General features: G+C 40.8%; 1 protein-coding gene across 1 annotated transcript in view; it reads left to right on the forward strand.

Annotated features, from left to right (window-relative positions):
- SIM2 (SIM bHLH transcription factor 2) overlaps positions 1 to 9,015 on the forward strand; it is a 76,710-nt gene extending 67,695 nt beyond the window's left edge. Inside the window, exons 9-11 of the mRNA XM_075850987.1 lie at positions 1,121 to 1,289; positions 3,898 to 4,297; positions 7,431 to 9,015. Coding sequence (XP_075707102.1) covers positions 1,121 to 1,289; positions 3,898 to 4,297; positions 7,431 to 8,149 — 1,288 coding nt within the window. The 3' untranslated portion in view covers positions 8,150 to 9,015. The remainder of the gene's footprint in view (positions 1 to 1,120; positions 1,290 to 3,897; positions 4,298 to 7,430) is intronic.
- Positions 9,016 to 10,057: the final 1,042 nt, after the last annotated feature.

The following is a 10,057-nucleotide window of genomic DNA, read 5'->3' on the forward strand; positions in this document are numbered from 1 at the left end:
AGGCTGCAGCGGTCTCCTGGGGTGAAACTGGTGCTGCAGTTTTGCACAGCGGACATTCCTGGCAAAAAACTGCACCACAGTTTGGTGCGGTTTTTCGTCCGGAATTCCCTGCGGCGCACATGACAGATAAGCTGCGTGCTTTTGCGCAGGATATCCGTCCCATGTGAACCCGTCCTTATAGGAAAAAAAAATTTGGGGTATATTTTAATACTTTGGATAGTAACTGCATAGTCTTATTACCCCAGTTGTAAAGCTCTGTAGAACATGTTTCCGATACATAAAGATTATTACTATTAATATTTATAATTTATCATCTACAAAAAAAATCCATATAATCGATTATAAAATCATTGTCAAGCTAGAAAGAAAATCCCAGAAAATTCAATTCCGTAAGCGTTTAAAAGCTGTGCGCTCAGCAGAGACGACTAAGCCATATCATATAAACAGTGCAATCAATCTGTAATTGCCAAATCAGACACTTGCCATGTAATTTAAATGATGTGCAAACAGATGACGCAATAGGAATTCACTGCGCTTAGACCAAGTATTAATTCAAAACATCCTACCAACCAAACCCTGGTGGAAATGCTAAGAACACTGCCGTATAACTCTGCCGTATAACTCTGCCGTATAACTCTGCTACATATGTAAAAGACAGAAAAACAACCAACAAAGTCACTAATGTATGACAAAAAAAGAAACAGTTTATATTAAAGAAAACTCTAGGCAAAACAGATACACAGTGTAATATCTAGTGCAGGGCCAGTGGGTGGAGCATGACACAGGGATTTAAAGAGAATCCTTGTGTCATGCCCCGCCCCTCAGATGCTGCACTAGACATTACACAGTGTATCTGTTTTTCCTGGAATGTTCTATTAAGCCCAAAACATATTTGCCAAATTTTTCCTTTACAAAGTTTTTTTATTTTCACCAGTTTGATACATGACAAGATACCACCTTTAAACTTTCTCTGGAAGGTTAATTTTCTTAAAAATTCTGAATCTTAGAATTGACATATTTGGTGCACATACCAAAGACCTGAAAATTTGTTGTCCACAGATACATTTAAAAACATTGTCTGAGATTTGCTGCAAATATTTCTCTTTGTTGTTTTGGGCAGAGATGTAGAATATAAGGAGCTGCAGTTGTCCTTGGAGCAGGTGACTGTTTCAAAAGCCGCATTTCCCTGTCGGAACTCCATGACCACCTCACAGGAGGCACGGAAGCCCACCAAGATGAAAGCTGCAAAAGTCAAAACCAAGCAGACACGATCCAACCCCTACCCACAGGTAATATGGTCTGCATTTCTGCCGAAGATCCGGGAGGGTTCATAAAAGGGCTTCCACATTATATTACACTTGTATTTAGTTGTCTCTATAACAGACATAACATCCGGATCTCGCGTGGTTCCACTGAATCAAATTAAGAGCACCATAGGACCTGTCGCTAGGTCATATAAGTTGATCAGGTTAACTGACCTGAATAGCGCTGTCTTCTTGATTTCAGCGCTGATATTCTTTATCCTGGACCCCACCCCCGTCCCAAAGATATGGCCCACTGTTGTGTTGGCTCCCTCTATGCTAATTTGCTGTAGTTAGCCAACAGGGTGTGAACTACCTTCAAGCTACCTGCGCTGATTGGTTAGCATCAGAGGCAGGGATGCTAGCTCCACCCCACTGGCTAACTACAGCAAATCAGCATATAGGGAACCAACACAACAGTGGGCCATATCTCTGGAACGGAGGGGTCTAGGAACAAATAAAAAACAGCGGTGGAATCTTGGATACTGCGCTATTCACATCAGTTAACCAGTTCAACTTATATGACGTACTGAGAGGTCGTCTTTAAGTTTGGTTGAGTAGAACCGCGATGGATACAGGCTTGACGTCCCTAATAGGGACACTTAAATACAAGTGCGATACACCCGTCTGTGGTTTGTTGCCAGTTGAATTTTTACCATTTTGGTGTTTTATTTAGCCCATTGTTAGGCTACAGTAAGAGGTTTACTTTTATATTACCACTTTTGTCCTTGAAGGTGTTGCACAACAGCCATGTTTCAATGGAATAATACTCTGCCATATGTACAACTCTGCAACGCGTTAGTCCCCGAAACTGTTACGCAATGTAAACATTCTTTCTATATGTCATTAGGAAGATGCACAAATGAAACCCTACTCCTATTGCCGTCTATACAGTAACTGTGTGCAGTCTTGCTCTTGTAACCTTAGCTCCAACTTCTACTGTTTCTGATACCGACATTAGCTATGTCACATATCTCCTTGTCAACCATTAGATTTCATGGGTCCTCCCCTCCCTCTCTCAGTTATTCCTGGCAGTCAATCACAGCGAGAGAAACCTCCGGACCCTCTCACTGTGCACAGACGTGCTCGATTGAGTATCTACCTGTAGAATGTGAAGCAGTATCTGGTTTCGGTGGCTAAATGTTTATTTGTCCATCATGTGTCAGACAGACAAGAACATTCACACTAACTTATAGTTTATACGATTACACTTTTTTTGTAACAGATTATAAAACAGGGAATGCTGGGAAGTATAGGAAGAAAGAAACGGCTTCTGCTCCTACTTGGATTTCAGTCCGAATCAATATAACTTCTTGCATTTCGAAAGAAATCAATAAAAGTTGTAATTCCCAAATATAGAATTCCCCTTTTCTCATGGGATATAGACATCAGAGCAGGGGTTCCCACTCTAGACCCCTCCTATTAACCAGAGCTAAGTGTCTCTGTAAGGGCAAACTCCCGCTCTGGAGGACTTAAAGCAGCATTACATCAAAGCGGTATAACATGGTCGACCATTTAATTGAATGGGCGCAGTGTAATTCAACATTTCCCCTATGTGTCCACCCGCATCTCTCCCTGGTGATAGCAGCCGGACTAAAGAGGGCAAAGTTGCTTTTTAAGAATAAGTGATTCTAATGGGAAAATTCCTTTAAGTAAGCTTGAATAATTAATCAAGACGGATAGGAAAGGTTGCATGAGGGCATTTAGAAGCACGAATGTTAAAGTCGTTTAGTGGTGAAATTCTGTTAATGTTGTTTTCCGACTTGTTACTGGGACTTGATGCAGTTTCATATGATATTCTGGACTGTTTGCAATGCTCTAAGTATTGATCTGTCGAGCTGTATTCAGAAACAAACTTGTTTTCAACTTATTCAGGGATAGATTGCATTACGGGGTGCAAATATTAAGGACAAAAAACAGTAAAAAATGACAGGAAGCATTTCCTGGACTCTGCCTGCCATCCTTCAGTCCCACCAAAATTAAGAGGGGGGGGGGATCCAGATAGATAGGTTAAAGACTATGTACACCTTTTGAAATAATTTTTTTTCTTAAATAAAAAAGTCGATCAGTGTGATTGATGCTACTTTCAAAAGACATTTTATGAAAAATTATTTTAACTTTTTGAGATACAGCTGCTTTGTAGCCTGTATATAGAGCAGCTGTATCTAACGCTGAAACCTGTGTCCGCAGGACTGACGCGTTGAGAGTCATGGGGTCGACACGCAGGATCGAGCTGCTATCACTCATATCTAATTTCAGAACTTACAGGTGGATCCTGCAAGTCCACCCAGGCCCCCGCTGACACTGAACCCGTCAGTCCCGCAGACCTGACAGATTCAGGTCTTAGCGCACGATACAGCTGCTCTGTATACAGAATACAAAGCAGCTGTATCTCAAAAAGTTACAATTATTTTTAGTAAAAAGTATTTTGAAAGTTGCACCAAACACACTGATTTTTATTAAAAAAACATTAAAAAAAAACTATTTTAAACATGTACATAGCCTTTATTAAACATAAAATACCAATAACATAATATAACCAATAACATGCTAACCAACAATCTTTATGATAATCCTATGATTTTTTTTCTTGCAGCAATACAGTCCTTTCCATGGTGAGAAATTGGATTGTGCTCAGCCCGGAAGTTGGAAAGGAAACTCAGCAATAAGCTCCACGGCAAACCAGGAGCCGAACAGCCATACAGAAAATAGTGAACTCTTATATACCCCGACCTACAGCTTGCCATTCCCTTATCACTACGGACACTTTTCAATGGACTCTCATGTGTTAAGTACAAAGAAACAAGTCATGCCTTCCAGATTTGGGCAGTCTCAAGGTTCACCTTGTGAAGTTGCAAGATTTTTCTTTGGCACGTTACAGACAGGCGGGGAGTGTCATTGGCGTTATTCGAACTCAGTGGTACCGAACTCGCCACCAAAAACTGCTCACGATGAATCAAACCAGATGCGTCATAACCTCTCTCAGAACTATGATGGTAAGTTATTGTCCTGGCTATAAGTTTATATTGAGAGAGATTTACTGAGAACATTGTGGCAAAAAATGAAGTGCACCAATTTCCTTGTTTTCGACAATTTTGGAAATGTTTTGACAGAAAAAAGGGTGGCTAAGAAGAGTCGTAAAAAGTACCAAATTAGCTAAAGATGTGCATCAGATTATTGGTGTTTATGTACGTCAGCCATGAGTTGGTGTAAGAAAACAAATCTGTATAACATGTATAGTGAGTTGCGCCAAATATTTAGAAAAATTGGCACCAATTTGAAATATTTTCGCATGTTACGACACTATTGATAGATTAAGTTTGTCTGATTTGTGGAGTGGTTAATGACTAGCACTGAGGGAGCTTCTGACACATAGACAACAGTTTGGTACTATGTGACCATCCTTGGACCTTACATTAAATGCAAGATGAAATAAAAGGTCGAAAAATCTTTTTGTCAAATGGTTTCGATTATTGCTCATTATATCCCTGCCATAGAAATAGGTGGTACAACTGCCATTATTCCCAGTGGATGGGGATTTTGGATTAGAAGCATGTTGGTTGTGAATCTTCCACACCCCACAGCATGTGCAGCAATACAAACACATGTGGATCGGTTGATGTACCATTGGGGTGGCCGCCATTTTTAATTGCTCTCTCTTTTTTTTGTACGTACCCCAAAAGAGTCCATTTAGAAAGTGCAACAAAAAAGTATAGCTAATACACCTGTGTCAATGCAAAAATAAAATGGTTACTTTTTGTGGTGGCGGTGGCAACAAGTGACAACCGGAATTCTAGCCTTACTATCCTCTCTGAAACTGACATTGTGTCACCATGTCCAAACAATTAAAAAGTGATAACTTTACCATCAGCTGCTGAGAAGATAATTCAGAAGTAACAACCAATATGGTTGCACTTCCTGTTGTCACCATCTCAAAAATGAATGCCCACACTGTCAGACACAGTACACACCACAGTGCCTGACTCATTGTAGTGCCCATAGGGCCAACCTCTTGTAATGCCCATAATTTCAGCCTCACAGTAGACCAACCAATGTCAGACTCATTGTAGTGCCAATAGGGACAACTTCATAGTAATGTCCATAGTGTAATCATCACAGTAGACCGCACAGTGCCAGACTAATTATAGTGCCCATAGGGCCAGCCTCTGGTAATGCCCATAATGTCAACCTCACAGTACACCACCCAGTGCCAGGCTCATTGTACTGCCGATAGGGACAACTTCATAGTAATGTCCATAGGGTATTCATCACAGTAGACACAGTAGACCCCACAGTGCCAGACTAATTATAGTGCCCATAGGGCCAGCCTCTTGTAATGCCCATAATGTCAACCTCACAGTACACCACCCAGTGTCAGGCTCATTGTAGTGCCGATAGGGCCAACTTCATAGTAATGTCCATAATGTAATCATCACAGTAGACCCCACAGTGCCAGACTAATTGTTGTGCCCATACGGCCAGCCTCTTGTAATGCCCATAATGTCAGCCTCACAGTAGACCATCCAGTGCCAGGCTCATTGTAGTGCCGATAGGGCCAACCTCATAGTAATGGCCATAATGTAATCATCAGAGTGCCACCCCACAGTGCCAGACTAATTGTTGTGCCCATAGCCCAAGCCTCAAAGTAAGGAACAATACCTGGTCCATTACCCCCTGTTCCCGATTCTATTGTTTGCAGACAGGAAGTCAGACGTGAGCGGCCAATCAGCAGCTGTTTCATGTAACTTCTTCTTCCTGGGCTGATGCCTGTTATTAGAGAAGGCAGGAGGACTCTATTACTGGTTGCCCTTGCTGGGTGGGTGCAATGCAAAGTGAAGGGATATTTCGGGAAGGCAGTTAGGGAAGGGCTTCTTCTGAGGTGCAGAGCTCACCCCAACTTTTGCACCCCAATACATCATGAGGCAGTGAGGTGGATGTATGATGAATACATTGACTGGTGAAGGTTAATATTTGACTACTGCTACTTGAGTAGAAAAATACTCGGTTTCCATCAAACTTCTGAATTGTTATTATGACTTGACCAAACATCAGATGATGTAATTATTGATGTGAAGTGTAAATGTAAGCCCGCATTATGTCACGCAAAGCCGTCCCAGCTGACGTTGCGGTTTCTGCAGTTTGATGGATCGGTAAACTCTGAGAAGCAGATTAAATGGATTTAGCAAACAGACAAGTTTGTTTTGATTAATATTTATGTTAAATGTTCATTTCCTTGACAGATTCTTTGGGTGTAAACACATAAAGCTTATATTCCAGAAAGGGCTTTCGGCCTTCACCATAATTTGCTTTATTAACTTGCACGCACCTTTCACTAATTGCTTTATTGTGTAACGTCTTGTTCACACTTTGCAAATATTAAACCTATTTTACCGTTTTGTGTATACAGCTCTTATGCAGACCTATTTGTCTCTCTAGTAGACTACAAATAAACCTTGTGTAGTCTGATCCTGCAAGCATACTCCCCTACATCAAGCTAACACATTTGGTGGGAAGTATGAGGGCAACATCAGACTACGTGGTTTGACATCATATCACTTTTAGGAAATAGCTTTCTGATTGCTTTTGTCTTCTGCTCCATAGACAGAATGACAGACAGAGTCAAATAATAGGATTATCTTGACCTCATTGTTTCCACTTGGGAAAAAGGTGCAAACCACTGTATCCAGTAAGATATTTTTCAAGGTCTTCTGCAAATTTTGTTGCAGCAAAGTTGCAGAAATCTCCCGCCATGGCCTTAAAGGGAACAGTATAAATATTTGTATATTTTTGGAAATTACCTAACATATGACTATGTAGGAAAGTGAACTTAAAGAGTTGTCTCAGGATGACAAACACTATCCATATCAGAGTCATAGAGGGGGTCCCCTGCTCAGAATGGCATATTACACGGTCCATTACATGGATGGCCATTAATTTGTCCATCGCCTAACGTGAGAGAAGCCAGACTCGTGGCGATCAGCTGATCGCTGTGTCTGCTTGATTTCAAAAATGGGTTGTCTTCATGAGACATCGACTTTAATGTCCAAATTAAATGTTCTTTTTTTGCTATATTATTCATATTTTTTAACTAACTGTTTTTTCTTTCTTCCTTGTCAAAAACTCTACCAGCAACCAAAAGGTATGTCACAGGGGACAACACATCCGATGCGTTCACAGGATGTTCTTCAACGTCATCAAGATCCAACATCCGGTATAAAGATGAGCACTATGGTTCAACAATGAAAGCCAGCAAACTGGAAAACAGAGGAACCCCAACCTACCAAACTGTAAAAGAAGAAAACAAGATGGACTTTAGTAGATACCGGCAGGAGAAGATGGCTGATAACGACAAGCACTTTTCAGACTCCTTAAACAGCTCGTTTTTGACAAAATCAGAATGTCTTCACGCCAAGTCTGTAGGACAATTAAACCATCTGCCGCCAAGGCCAATGGTCTGTGAGCAGACACGAAGGATCTGTATGAAGGAGCCCAGATACGGGCACGTCAGTTTACATCCAACAGGATATCATGAACTAGAGCACTCTGATAGAACGTCAACAAAATTCCCTCACCATAATCCTGAACATGAGCACTTCAAGCCCCGTGGCCAGGTCCCTTACGTACCTCTAAATTACCACCACGTGTTATCCAAACATGGACCTTGTCAACCACCGTCATGCACAGAACGAGAACACGGGACGGAAAACTATGGCTATTCCTCTGAGGAAGCGAACTCATACATGTACAAAAACCAAAGTCCTTCATCCCTTTCTTCACCGGAAAGTCACCGTGAAGCTGCACTTCCCCACTATATCGGGACCTCGGTCATAATAACCAATGGAAGGTGACAATGGACATGGTTTTGGCTTGTTGATCGAAACTGGAATTATTTACACAGGAGCATGAGAAAGCCCGGTGACCAGTACTTACCAAGCGTAGCTGAAGGTCGTGAAAGGACAGAGATGCATGTTCTCTTGGCAAGCTGTATGTAATAGAACCTAAAAGGTCAGAATTATACAACCAGCTTCAGAGCAGCATTGTTCCAGATTAATCTCTGGTGTAGACTCCGCCATTTGAGAAGTAATGTGCCAGATCATATTTTCCTCTTTTCCACTGCTCGATGAATAAAAAAGGGCAGCGGCTGAGACGCACAGTTTCAAATTTAATTATATGAAGGAAACTTTTTTTCTTTTCCTCCCCTTAAAAAACCCAACTCCTTTAATCCCCTGTACCAGAAAGAGAATTTGAGTGCATGACGTGACAGATACATTGTAATGAATGTAGGGCGGTTGACATTTTTTCCTTTACATTTTTGTATAGTAATACCAGCGAATGAAGGCAGGAAACCCAAAGCAGTATAAATTTCATTTAATAGACATATTAGGCAATAATCCAAATTAAGGTGGCACGGAAGGTCTGAATTTTAAGTATTCCCAAGATATATGGCATAGGAAAATGTAGGGATGTACAACCTTAAATAATACCAGTCGAGTCATTTTTGAAAAATATATATATATTTAATTTTTTTTATTTTTATGACCAGACAGCGGGGAATTTGTCTGTTCACTTTGTAATAACAATTTTTCTTGGCAAGAAATAAAATACAAGTACCAAAGACATTATTGTAGGGACAGATTTCTTCTGTGGCTTTAAACCCCATCTGTTTAGAGAACATTTAGAAATCTGAACAGGGTAGACATGACCTAGACCGCGAAGATTATGTATTTGTACTATGAAGGGCTGACTATGCAGCTATTAATGTGCAACATTTTTAATAATGAAATAATAATAGTCTTTGTGTATATTAATAATAAACCAAAGTCAATGAATTTTGTATGTGTCTTGTCTTTTATTTGTTTTATGATTTGGTTTGGAAAGTGGAGTAAAATTCCTACTAATAAGGCATGAATGGGACCTAAAAGGTGCTGGATTATTAGATGTTCTGGATTTTTCAAACAGTTGTAGAAAAGTATGTAAGACGTACTTTTAGGCTAAATTCATATCTGTGCTAAGAATTCCAATTCTCTGTTCCGGCATAGGGGCAGAAAAACTGAATTTATAGGGGGTTTTCCCATGAGAGATATTTATGACATATCCACGAGATATGTCATAAATGTCAGATAGGTGCGGGTCCCACCTCTGGAAAACAAAAGCGCCTGATGGACCGAATTTTTTTTAAGGCCCGTCTGGTTTACATCATGGTGTCTGTCATTTTACCCCAAAAAAATAGCGCAACATGCTGCGCTATTTTTTTTCCAATCATTTTGGATGTGAACAGAACCTCAAAGGGGTATTCCCAACTTAGAGATTTATGGCATACCCACAGGATATGCCATAAGTGTCTGATAAATGCGGGTCCATTTCTAGGACCTGCACCAATATCGACAACGGGGGTCACCCAATCCTCAGATTCCAGGAGGGGACTAGTGTAAAAGGGGGATGCGCATGTGTGCGGCTCTCTCCATTCTGTTGTATGGTAGTTACAGAAACAGTCGAACAGCGCTTGCTTGGCTGTTTCTGTAACTCCGATTGAACTTCCATTAAAAAAGCGCAGCCCCACTGAAATCGGCAGCCTGCAGCTGCCGCACCAGGCGTGACTACGAGCTGGGACCCGCATCTATCAGACATTTATGGCATTTCCTGTGGATATGCCATACATGTCTAAGTTAGGACTAACCCTTTAATAGTAGAAGACATTCAGGAAGAAAGACTGAGAAATGTTAGCACAGAATATTATATTTTAAGAGGTTTTCACA

This window comes from Rhinoderma darwinii, chromosome 2, assembly GCF_050947455.1.
Source record: "Rhinoderma darwinii isolate aRhiDar2 chromosome 2, aRhiDar2.hap1, whole genome shotgun sequence".
Lineage (NCBI taxonomy): Eukaryota > Metazoa > Chordata > Amphibia > Anura > Rhinodermatidae > Rhinoderma > Rhinoderma darwinii.